The following is a 13,810-nucleotide window of genomic DNA, read 5'->3' on the forward strand; positions in this document are numbered from 1 at the left end:
CACAGAGAAACAAAAAATTAGAATAAGCTATTTGTTACAACCAAAGAATAGTATTAGCACTTTAACAGATCAAATGAGCTATGTATATTGAAATATCTTTTGCAGAGAAGAAATCTCTTGTAGATAAACCTCCCTTCACCCTAGCAATGCTAGTAACAAAACTCTTGAAGAATAACTGAATGCCTATCCCCTTACCTCTCCTCTACTATCCCCTTACCTCTCCTCTATTTTGATTCTTCTTCTTCCCTCCCCTTCCACGTGAACTCTAACTACCTATGGGCTTCCTGATTTGGGGCTTAATCTTGTTAAATATCTAGGCCTGATAATAATTGGGGCCCATAACAATATTTCTGTATCTCATCTTCTATTTTTGCATGTATTCATCTTTGACAGGCTCTTACCTTAAATCACCAACGAATAAGAACAGATTTTCCGTCTCCAAATTTCGGAAACATGAATTAACATCAACAGTGGCAGGAAGGCATGTGAAATATTTTTTGTCAATTATCCAGTAAGGGCGTAAGTAGAGATGATTAGTGTTTGCATAACTGTCATATTCATCACTAGTAGGCAACTGAAACTTCACTTCATTGTATACATAAAGCAATCGATGGGTATCGCCTTGGTTTCATGAATAAACCAGATCATATCAGCAGGGATGGCTATATATTTTGAACATCTAACTTAACAAGATTTCTTCAAGAATCTATGCACCTGGAAACCATGGGACTTGGCACCAAGAAATAGAGAACAATTACTTGCTCCACAAAGGCAACGGATATTGGCACCTCCATACCATTCAAAGTTGTAGTCATATGCCAGTTCAGTTCCGACAGATATATCTTTCTTTGCAAATATTCCAACCCTAGTCATCCCCAACACTGTCCATTTTCTTGTCTCACAATTTGGTTCGCTGCAAAATTAGGAAAATTATAAGGAGTGGCTCTTAAATCAAACATTAGTCCAGTAGACCAACAGACTAATGGACCAACAGCTTTGCTACATCTTATCCAATCTTTTTTAATATTCTGCTTGACTTACCATGAATGGTTTATAAATCTCGCGATGCTTCCTTTATTAGTGGCATCGATAAAATAATTTGCATTTAGAGAAATTATGTATGCATCCTTCAGACCTACATGGATTAATGCACGAATGTATAAGAAATGCAAAACAATGATAAACTGTCAGAAATATAACAGAGACTGCTGCTTGCCTTGGGTTTCATAAGTATGGGACCTTTCCGTTGCCTCCTCTGACGATATTACTTCCCCACAATACTCAATAATGAATTGTCCAGCCTGATCACAGAAGGAAAAAGAATGTTTACATGGACAAAATTCAGACCTATAAGCAAACAAACATCAAAGATTAATCAAGCCTATGGGACTTGTATAGTAGTTTTGGAACCAACGGTAAGATATTTTACAACTGATGTTAAAATTTATAATATGACCTCATAAGAAAGAAAAATGAAATTTGTTTAATGGATAACCTTTATACATTCATCAGCAACAAGACCCCATCCACGCCCTTCAGTTTTAAACAACCTTGTCTTTGCATATTCACGTCTCTGAAATTTCTACAATCAAGAGGACACCGAAAATCAGTGAGATACTATAAATCATTGCATCCTAGTTAACAAAGATAAACCACTTGATGAGAGAGAGGACTTTTACTAATTCCAAATTGCCATAGGATATAAACTAGTGTCAAACATTCACAACAAGGATAGATAATCCTTCTGAATAATAATCGTTTCCCCTTTTTTTTTAATGTCAGATTCAATTAATGAAATGAAACAATAGGAAACCGAACATGCATTTTTTAATCATAAGACAAGTGGCACTTTATGAGGCCAAAGTAACATCATGCAGTTCATTTCCAGATGTTTGTAGAACACAGTGGTGCATGCTGACATTTTTATTCCTTTACTATCTCCACAGCTTCTTTCACTCGTGACATGTATGACATTGCGTCACAGATCATTCGTCTCTTTTATTGTCTCGATAAGGAAATTTACATTTTTTATCGCTTATGTACCAAATCAGTATAGATAGTAAAAAAGGAAGAGAAACACAAGCTTTCTAATGTTAAAAGTAGCTAATGTGAACAATACTTTGCAAAAGTGGGTGTTGTGGCTGTATGGGCGAACTAACACATACAAAATTATTTCCCATTTCTATATCGAAAAATAGCAGTGATAATGTCCTAAGAAAAATTCACCAAACATAATCAAATTTTGAACAATCGTATTTCATATTGAATCTTTATGATATCTGATTGTTTCTTTAACTGATATAGATTTGTGTTCTTTCCAATGAAGACAACAAAAAACTTGAGTCTCAGCATAACCTTTCTTTATGTTGACTATTATATAGAGGACCCAATTGTGAAAAGCTGTTGCATAACATAAATTTTGTCAAAGTATGGAACAGAAAATAGAGGAGTAAATTTGTCCACTTACTCTGTTTATGTGAAAAATATGCATATCTTATCCAATATCATTTCAGGCAGTAGTAAACAAAAAGAGAGCGCATTTGTGCATGTCATTCATAAATAAACTCATTTGAGGCTCCCCAAACAAGCTTGAATCAGAGAGCCCAGCAACAAATATGCATACCTTGTTTCAGGAAGAAATAGAACATAAGAGAGGAATTCATTTATGCATTTCACTTATCAATTCAACTCTTTTGAGGATCACCAAAAAAAATGAATTATAGATCCCAAAAGTGTTAACAGAAAGATGATCTAGTGCAAAATCTAAATGTACATGTCAAGAACAAAAGCCCTGAGGGTGACATACATATTTGATAAAAGTATTAAATAGAAAAGTTTCAAGAGTCCCTGTAAATGGAACCCACACTTCTCTTCTGAAAGTGCATCATACTCTCTAAAGGCTTTAAAGCTTTGTACAACTAATAATGAATCTAATTAACGAGGAATATAATTACATTTTCAGAACCAAAAAGGTTATAACATGGAGGTATTACAGGGAAACTAATAAAAAGAATATAAAACTACTTTGTCCAAGGTAGAAACATTACAGAGAAACTGACAAAATGAAAAATCACACCTACTTTCTCCAGGTTAATCAAGTAGGAGCATGAGGATTAAAGCAAGAAAAATCAGAATTATTCAAAAGTGGAAGAACCTCGGCGAAAGTAAAAAGTTTGTATTACTTACTGCCGATGGTTCAACTCACACTTATGTTGTCATAATAGTCCAGGTGTGTTTGTAACCTGGGAATATTTAAGAACGTGACAAGCTTCTTTTAACCGCGCTGTGGTGATTTTAAAATCAAGAAATCAATTTATAACAAGCCAGAACAAGAAAAAGGGAAAAATCCATTGTGCTCAGACTTAATTGCCACTACTAAACGTAGCTAATAGGATGAAACATCACACTTTAGTACTTCACTATGTATGTATCCTATCTGCGAACAAACCAAATACAAGGAAAATATGCACAAGAGAGAGAAGAACATTGTATCAGTGGTATGAATAATATTTTTCTTCTCTTCATTAAGATACAAAGTGCCTCATTATAATACACAACTAGCAATCCTAATTCATGGTACAAAAAATTAACTATCTTAATTATAATCTACACAACAAAAATAAAATATTCTCAAATAATCTTGTACAAATAACTTGTTTTGTTTCTCTTTCTCCACACTCCCCTCAAGTTAGAGCAAAGATACTGATCATGCCCAACTTGCTTGTGAATTCTTCAAATTTTGGTCGAAAGTGCCCTTTAGTTAAACAATCTACAATTTGTCGCTCAGCTGACATAAGGAATATATATCACCCCACTTTCTAACTTTTCCTTGATAAAGTGTCTGTCAATCTCAATATGCTTGGTTCGATCGTGCTGAACTGGAATATTTGCAATACTAATAGTTGAGTTGTTGTCAACAGTTTCACATGCATTTCTACTTCTAGCTTCAATTCTTCAAGGACCATCTTAAGCCATAGTAATTCACATACTCTATTTGCAATAGCCCTCAATTCAACTACAGCATTGCTCCTCGCTACAACATTTTTTTACTCCTCCAGGTGGCTAGGATTCCCACAGAGAAGTACAGTACCCTAAAGTTGATCTTATGTCTGTAGTTGATCCAGCCCAATCAACGTCTATAAATCCTTCTATTCTCCTCTGGTCACTCTTCTTGAATGGTAATCCTTTCCCATGAGTGTTCTTTAAGTATCCCAAGATTTTGTAGAGAACTTCCAAGCGTTCCTCATAAGAAGAGTGCATGAAAAATGGCTCATCATACTCATTGCGAAGGCAATATCGGGTTGTGTGTAAGAAAGATGAATTAACTTTTCCACTGATCATTGATATCTCCCTGTATCAACATGCGTTCCTTCAATCACATTTCTCAGTTTCAAGTTTGGGTCTATAGAAGTATCACTAGGTCTTTAACCAATCATCCTAGTTTCTTCAAATAGACCCAAGATATACTTTTTTTTTAGACATATATTCCGATTCTTGATCTAGCAACTTTCATTCCCAAGCAATAACGCAAGGGGCCCAAGTCCTTGACCTCAAACTATGATGCCAGACGTTCTTTCAGTCCTGTTATTTCAATCTCATCGCTTCCTGTTAAAATAATGTCATCAACATACACAATTAGAACCGCCACCTTTCCACCCTTGGTATGCTTCACAAACATTGTGTGATCTGACTGTCTCGAGTATAGCCTTGTTTTTTTACCGATATGGAAAAATTTTCAAACCACGCTCATGGGGACTGCTTTTTTTTTTTTTATAGGAAACTAAATTTATTAAAATATTATGAAATTACAATATGAGCGTGGATGAGCATTCCACGACAACAGTACAGCTACCTCAACTCGAAAGTACCCTGTCGTTACAAGGAAACACTAATTTCATGACAAAATAAATTTGAAGTCCCTCAATAAATCTGAAATGCACAAGTGGTCGAACTTTTGCAAGGTAGTTGTCCAAGTTGCGACTCTGAATTTGATGTTTTCCCATAATTTGTCAACAGATTCTGCTTTTTCTTCAAAAATTCTTCGATTTCTCTCGAACCATATAGACCAATATATGCCGTGAACAATCATGTACCAGAGATCGCTGTTTTTTTTGTTGAATGAGCCTCCTGAATTCCAATGAAAGAGATCTTTAGCATGCCGCGGCATAACCCATTGTATCCCCAGCTCGTTGCAAACTTTAGCCCAAATCGTTGTAGTGAAGGAGCAGTGTAGAAGTATATGATCTTGATTCTCCTCGTGCTGTCGACATAAGCAACACCACTGCGGTCTTAAAACACAAGTCTTCCTTCTTTGCACTGAATCACACGTAGGCAACTTCCCCAAGGCGACGATCCACGAGAAAATCTTAATCTTGTGTGGGACAGGAACTTTCCAGATGGTATTAAAGAAATCGAACAACGGGAAGGTGGAAATAGGGAAGAAGGAGCAATAAAAAGAGCTAACAGAGAACAAACCTGAAGGGTCCCCCCTCCAAACTCTAACATCCTCCGTACCCCTCTCCAGTCTGACCCTCTCTAATACTCGAAGCAAGTCAGTGAACTCTAGAACCTCAACCTCACTAAGATCTCTTCTAAATCTGACATGCCAAATGGTCGAAAGACTATCCCCACTATTGACAACATCAATGAAATGACGAATGGGTTCATTGGTAGAAGTACAAATACGAAACAAAGATGGAAATCTTAATTTAAATGACGTATCTCCCTCCAGACATCCTCCCAGAACCGAATGATATTCTCCTGTTTAGGCACCCCCCTGATAAGTTGATGAAAAGCCAGGTAAGACCGAGAAATACACTTCCATGGGACTGCTTTTAGTCCATATAGACTTTTTAAATTTGCAAATTCTTTCTTTGATTGATCATCAAAATCAATGGGAGCATTCATATACACTTTCTCTTCCAATTTGCCATTGAGAAAAGCATTTTTCACATCTAACTGGTGTAGGGGCCAATCCAGATTCGCAGCTAAAGAAAGCAAGATTCTTGTTGTATTTATTTTTGCCACGAGAGCAAAAGTTTCTTAATAATCAATCTCATATGTTTAGGTGAATCCCTTGACAACATCAGAGTTGAGTTTTACATTAAATATCCAATTGTAGCCTACTTGCTTTCTTCATTTGCAGCCTAATGTTTGCTTTCCTCTTGGCAACAACACTGTCTCCCATGTTTGATTCTTTTTCACGGCATGCATTTCTTCAAGAACAGCCTTCTTCCAATGTGGAACTGTTGGAGCCTTCTGCATAGACTTAGGAACATCTACACAGTGCAACTGAGAGATTTGACTTAGAAATATTCTTGCAGGATAGATGTTGAGTACATGATATAGTACTTTTCTAAGGGCGATGGGGAGATCTAGAGATGGCTCAGATTCATTACATGGATTTGGAGAAGTTGTGACATTATATTCTTCTCTCGGTTCCGTCTCATGGTCATGCGGGATCATTGGGCCTTTCCTGCTCCGAGGATGTCTTCTCACATAGACTTGACCAAACATGCTCATTGGCACCCCTTGTTACGATGTCACTCTCATTGGTGGACACTAACGCTTGTGTTGTTGGTGGCTCTAGACTCACGTGTATGACATCAGAAGGGCTCCTATTAAGAGAGAGAAATCCAAGAAACGAGTCTTCAAGTAAATTCTCCCCCCAGCAGAAGAGTAAAATAGGTTTAAACTCAAAGAAGGTTGCATCCATTGACAAGAAAAATTTCTTTGTTCGAGGATCAAAGCATTTATATCCTTTCTTGGTAGAAAGATATCCAACGAAAACACATTTCAATGCCCGGGGATAAAATTTATCTCGTTCATACACATGGACAAAGGCTATGCATCCAAACACTCGAGGCTATATGTCAGAAGTAAAATATGACAAGGGGAAGTAGTCTGTAAACATGAATAAAGGTGGTCAAAAATTTAAGGTCCTAGAAGACATTCAATTAATTAAATAGGTGGCAGTTAGAATAGCTCATCCCCACAAGTACTTGGGTACTCCAGTGGTGAACATGAGACTCTTAGCTACTTCGGGGAGATGTCTATTTTTCCTCTCGGCCACACCATTTTGTTGAAGGTTCAGACACAAGAATTTTGGTGAATTATCCCATTTTTCTGAAAAAAAATGCCCCAGAATTTGACTAAAATACTCCTTACAAGTATCACTCTGAAACACTCGAATATTTTTCATAAACTGTCTGAATAATTGTATAAAACATTTTGAGAACATGTCCAGCTTCTGATTTTTCACTTAGCAAGTATACCCAAGTCATTCATGTATGATAATCTATGAACGAGATAAACATTTTTTTTTGCAGAAGAAATCATTGGAATTTTAAATGGCCCGGTCCCCAAACATCACTATGAACAAGGAAAAAATGTGTAGATGCTTGATATAAATGTGCTGGAAAAGTGGCACGATGATGCTTAGCAAATCGACTTCACACTGAAATTCAAAAGAATTTTTTTTCTTAAAAAGAGCTGGAAACATGTCTCAAATATGACAAATTTGGTGTCCTAGTCTACGATGCCATAACATTATATCCTTGGTACTTGGACTTGGTTCAATGCTGGATTGCTGGGCTTGTTTATGCGAGTCAGACCTCTCAAAGAAGCTGACTCCAACTATCTCCCTAGCACTACCAATCGTCATCCCCAAGTCCGAATCCTTAAATTCACACAAATTTTGAGGAATTTAGCATAACAGTTAAGTTTTCTAGTCAACCTGCTGATCGACAGTGTCAGTGGACGAAGTCTGGGAGAAAATAAAATTCCGAGTCCCGAGTTGGTCGACAATACTGCCAGAGTATAAGCATCTTTGTATCTCAGATTTAGTTAGGGATTGGAAATATGTATGGTCGTGATTATGACGTTGTAGTCTTGGTTTTGTTTTCTTTCTATCGTGCGGATTGCTTATCCGCTTTTTGTACACTTTAATCAACATTATAATAAATTATGTTTCCTAAAAAAAAAAACCTGCTGATCGACAGTAAGTTATAAGAAAGATTACAGACATGGAGACCATTGTGCAAAGTCAATTTTTTTGAAATAGCGATGGATCATTTTCCTGCAATTGGGAATAAGGAGTCATCGGCTATCTTTATCTTTTTGTTTCCTGCATATGAGGTATAAGATAAAAATAATCTAGATGAACCTGTCATGTGGTTCGTTGCTCCTGAATTTATTATCCATGGATCATCCAATAAGATAGATGTATGTAAAACTATATGCTGGAAGAAGTTACCTTGCTGAGCTAATGAACTAGAGGATGACACAGAAGTGGGTTTCGAGAACTGCGTGGATTGGAAAAGTCTATACAATTGGTCTAATGGTTCCTTACTAAAAATAGGCTTTCCAGAGGTTGCCCCGGTTTCTTCTCCAGCTTCAGTGTGATTTGCATTAAATTCTCAACCCTTTAGTTTTGGAAATTTCGGCTTCCAGTTTTGTGGTTTGCCATGCAGTTCCTAACAAGTCTCGTACACTTGATTATTTCCCCTTTCTGCAATTGTCAAGACTGCTAGTAACTGGTTGTGTTATTGGACACCAAGGCTGACACTTCAGTTGTAGGCACAGGTTTTCTACTTGACATTACCCGACATCTATTATCTTATCTTCTTATTTCTGCAAAAAATTCGCCAAAGGATGGCATGGGTTTCTTCCCCAGAATTCTGTCACAAACATAATCAAGCTTTCGATTTAGTCCTGCAAGAAACGCATATACACGATCATTTTCCATGTGCTTTTGGTATTTTATATTGTCGTTCTTGCATTCCCAAGATTCACTGTAACACGAGTCTAGTTCATGTCATAGTGCTCACATCTCATTGTAATAATCGATCATGTTTCTTTCCCCTTGCTTGGAATTCCACAACATGGTTTTCAACTAAAAAATCTGGGAGGAATTTTCCAAATCATAATGTCTCCCTCACAGCATCCCAAACGCCATTCACAGTGGGAAGAAACAGATAGGTTTTCCATGTTGAAGGTTCCATGGAGTTTATAAGCCATGCAATTACCATGGAATTTTCAGACTTCTATGAGCTCCGTTTTGAATCTTCCTTCTCAGGCCCCTTTGTTTATCCTGTCAAGTATCCTAGTCTTCCATTGCCGTCAATTACCAATTTAATGGATTGGGCCCATTCCAGATAATTTTCCCATTCAATTTATGAATGGTGAGCTGGACCAATGAGTGTTCAAGCCCACTAGGATACAAGTCTTGTGTTTTCATGCCCACAACATCTCTATGGACTTCCAAACTAAGTTCTTCTTTTGACCCAAACATTATCGCTCTTGTTCAGGGTCACCAAGATGTCGGATTAATTGCCCAGACACATCCACTTCTTCAGTAGATGGATGTCAGGTTAGAATCCCAGGCGGAAACGTGATTTGTACAGTATTAAAAGTAGAGGGTTTATCAACCCAAATGTTGTTGCTCCTTCACAAGGTCAACTGCATTATCAAAATCTTACGGCTCTGATATCAATTGTTAGAATTATAGCTTTTAGTCAATACGCAACTTGATTTTCTTATACTTGTGGCAGCACAGAGTGCTCCTACTTGAGTGCTAATGTGTCGGACTGTTAGGCCCATGAGTCCAGAGAGGTGCGTGTCTGTCTATCTGTTGGTGTTGTCACATATCACTTGGAGATCAGTCTTAACTTTTATCTACCACCGGCCCAGTCCCCAGCATAAACAATATTACCCGTTAATATCTGATGTCACTTTTTTACGGCCTACCTAGCCAACCTGATCAAGCGACGCAATGACAGCAGCTTGACGCACGAGAACTTCCCAGAAAGTCACATCTCCCGGTACTACTCTCATTTATGCGCGCTTAACCCAACACTATCTACTTAAAGCAAACACAAAATCAAACCCCCGCCATCAACGATCTCTTTAGCTTTTGTAACGCAGATTGCACGATTCTTGAATCAGCAGAACATAACTTGACCCAGCCCTAGGATTCACCTTTCACATGCTCTAGAAATTTGGGAAACCGCTGGATAAAATCACATAACTAAACATAAAGTCTGAGAAGATCGACAAAGGATATTATTAAATATCAGGAAACAGATTCAAGAAACACTTAAAATATTCTAAGCAGGTGATTCATGTACTAGCATTCAGCCAATTCTATGAATACCCTTCTTTCACTTGGTATTTTCTGACCCTAAAAAAGACAGAGGGTAATATAATTTATGCTACCTGATTTCTGCAATATTCCAAACATGGACAGTAGCCAGGTGTGCACTCTGTGTTTGTTAGTACATTCAGACAGCTTTCTCCACATGCACTTTCTGTATTAAAGGCATCATAGTGGCATTCACAAATGGAAATATCCTCCTCTTTAAGTTTTTTGTATCTGTAATAAATAAAATTAAAAAGAAACTTATCAGTTCTTATAAGATGTCCATAAATAATTAATATATATAGATAGAAGTATGCTTCATAAAAGTACAGTTCAACATGTGACTAACGTAAGTCAAAACCAGTCTTATAAAATAAGCAACCAGTAGATATCAAAACAAAAAACATTAAAAGGGATGAAACTGAAGGACACTAGTAGGCAGGGAGGATACCATGTCACAAAAGCTTAAGGACGCCATGCATAAACTCTGGAAAATTGTGTAGCTTCGAAGAAATTGGGATGCTTTTGGTGCTGGTGTAATATTACTTTGGTGGACTTGATATTTATTATTTATGAATTATAATTAACATTGATCGACTAAATTGGAAAATGATAGACATCATTATAAAGGAAAGAAAGAAATAATGCAAAGCTAGCGACAAATCAAGAGCCTAAGAAGGAAATGAAGAAAACAACCAAAATCAACTCCTCAAAATCATTAACGATTTGAATCTTCTTCGAAGACAATGACAAAAAAAAGTCTAAAAAACTTCCGCAAGTGTAATACCTGAAGTCATAATTAGATCATAATAAGCCTCACTAAGAAAGGTCTATCGGATATTGGTGGTGTTAGTAGTACTATATTGATATGTATCCCCCATGAAGTCAATATGGATTAGAATATAGCATATTAGGGTTTAAGGATTACATATAGAGGATCTAGTTTACTTAATTTTTTAGAACTCTCATTTACTTGATTTTCAAGACTCTAGTTTATTTAATTATGTATGACTCCAGTTTACTACATATCTATTTGTTTATTTTTCAACAAAAGATCATTATCAATGTCTCGTATGATCCACTTACATGGGATAAATGCTGTGATTAGGAGAAGTATTATATGGTTAGGATTTGAGTTTATCTTTTAATAGAAAAGTTTGGAAGGACTCCTTTATTTATGAGGCAATCAACCAAAGAATTTTATGAGAACCATTTTGCATAAAATGATGAGAGGTTCCTATAACGAACCTCGAATTGTCTAAGAGATTGTGAGGTTCTCTCTCAAAACTTGCCTCAATTTCCACCAAAAACCTATTAATAACCACCATAGTTGTCAAAGGCGAGCGCCTCTCGCCTTAATGCGCCACCAGGCGAGGAATCTGCGTCTGGGAGCGATTCATTAAGGTGAGCCCAGGTCCTTGCCTGGACTAGCCTTGGAAGTAAGCGCGCTCGAGTGAATTTTTTTTAAGTACTTGTTTAAAACAAAAAACTCAAACCCAAACCATAGCAACCCAACGCCTGAATCAAAAGACGAGAGCTCTGAACACAAGAACGAGGTGAGAACGTCTACATCTAAAACAACTAGAAAGACCGATTTCACATGAGGAAAAAAATTAATGTTTATCAACAGAATGATGAAGATCAAGAAGAATACAAGTCTGAAAGTTATGTGGACTATGATGATTTGATGGAAGAAGATGAAATTGATTTGGATGATTGAAGAATTTTAATAATGTTTTTAATAACTATGAAATTATTAATTATTTTTTGTTTGAAAGTAACCTAATTATTTCATATTTAATATATTTATTCTAAGATAATTATATTTTTTAAAAAAATTTAAAAACGTGCGCCTTCCTTCAGTAAGACACAGGCCTTGCCTTGCACCTCGCGTCTCAAACTCTTGTGCCCTTGTGACAACTATGAAAACCACCACATAACGCGATCCATAACTCAGGACTGTAACAAATTGGCACAAAGCCAGGAATTTCAGTAAAATTTTAAAGCCTTTATGAAAATGTATTAAGTGACAAACCAGCCACCTAGAAAGAAAAATAAACTCTTCTTGATCAGTTGGAGGTGATATCCAAATGTCTGTCAACCATGCACTCGGAAAAAGGATATCAAGGAGGACTAGGCAGCAGCCCCAAGATGTCCTTGAGTCAAGAAGCCGTATTTTGTCCCATTCCATAGGTTATTTTGAACATGAGTACACAGAGCCTGGAATGAAGTTCTAGAGCATTTGGAAGGATCGTCTCTAGTAGAGGCATCATGGAACGACGCTTCCACCATGAGCGAGTGGGTCCCCTCTTTCGTGTTTGCGGACAAACACAATCTCCGGGAAGGGAGTGAAGTTGTGATCGCCGATGCGACACAGATGTCCAGCCCAATATAATCGTTCATAGGAAATTGAAGGATAACGGAGAAAGACTCTAGTTTACTTAATTTTTAGAACTCTCGTTTACTTGATTTTTTAGGACTCTAGTTTACTATTTATTATTTGTTTAATTTTCAAACAAAGATTGCTGCCAATAGCACATGCATTCTATAAAATGGGATAAATGCTAAGATTAGCATAAGTGTTTATCTTTAGGAATTGGGTTTATCTTTAGTTGGAGATTTTGGGAGGATTCTTTTATCTATAAGGTGCTTATTGGGTCGATTAATATAAAAGCCATCGTTTCGATGATAAATTTTTTAGGCTCGTCTGAGAGAATCTTGTGATCTGTAAAGCAATTGTTTGAGATGAATTCAAGCTGCAACTTTATTCCAATTCATTGGCGATAAATACAAACAGTCACTTATTCTTGGTAGGAATAAGTCTGAAAAGATAAGATTCCCGAATGAACGGGTTATCTGCACATGAGATAATCTCTTCATTCAAACAATAGCCAAATATTTTATAAAAGGAAGAGCCCTGTGAAATTGAACAACTAAGATCCTGCAGATAAATTTCCCACAAGTAAACCTTTAGTATGTGATGTCCTTCTAAAATTGTTACCCTGGGGCAATACATGGCCCGGAACTCACGACAATAACATACTGTGATCATCATGAATTAATATGCATTGGACATACACTGGAATTAATTTACCTTTGAAGGCATGAGCAAATTTACTGATTACAAGGATACCCCAGCAATACAATTTTGTGAATATGAAAAGAGCCCAAGAGGCAACTCGTGTTGGAAGTAAACTAGAATGGTATGTTTTATGTGATCTTGAGGTGTTTAAAGTTCAATCATAGGAATCAAGGTCCTGGGGATGTGGACTCGTGTAGTAGTTTATTTTCTAAATATAGGTTAAATCTGGTTGTAATGTTAGAACCTCTGGTTAACTCTCATTTGTTTTTTGAGGCTTGATTTTTATATCCATATTACTTTATCATGACTGATCAAGTAAAGAACATTTTTAACCCCGAGCCATAAAAAGTTTTTTGGATAGAAAGTTGAATTGTGTAAAGTAATTGAAGTGTGAAAACTCGAATGGGATGATAAACATTATAAGACGTGATAAGGACCTCGATAGTGTGAAGCAAATGAGTTTTTTCACCATATTATTCTTCACCCGTATTTCATCGATCATTACATGCATCATATTGCCTTGCATGCATATTTGTTATTAAAGTCTTATTGGCATTTGCAGTAAGTGACTAAATAAGTTATGGGCTTTG

General features: G+C 36.6%; 1 protein-coding gene across 1 annotated transcript in view; it reads right to left on the reverse strand.

Moving 5' to 3' along the window:
- The window catches only part of LOC140827689 (histone-lysine N-methyltransferase ASHH1), a 31,741-nt gene that overhangs the window by 2,583 nt on the left and 15,348 nt on the right, over positions 1-13,810 (reverse strand). Inside the window, exons 3-7 of the mRNA XM_073190468.1 lie at positions 10,216-10,372; positions 1,496-1,582; positions 1,217-1,301; positions 1,042-1,135; positions 715-913 (exon numbers count right to left, since the gene is read on the reverse strand). Of these exons, the coding sequence (XP_073046569.1) occupies positions 715-913; positions 1,042-1,135; positions 1,217-1,301; positions 1,496-1,582; positions 10,216-10,372 (622 nt within the window). The remainder of the gene's footprint in view (positions 1-714; positions 914-1,041; positions 1,136-1,216; positions 1,302-1,495; positions 1,583-10,215; positions 10,373-13,810) is intronic.

Source organism: Primulina eburnea, chromosome 3 (assembly GCF_022965805.1).
Source record: "Primulina eburnea isolate SZY01 chromosome 3, ASM2296580v1, whole genome shotgun sequence".
Taxonomy (NCBI): Eukaryota; Viridiplantae; Streptophyta; class Magnoliopsida; order Lamiales; family Gesneriaceae; genus Primulina; species Primulina eburnea.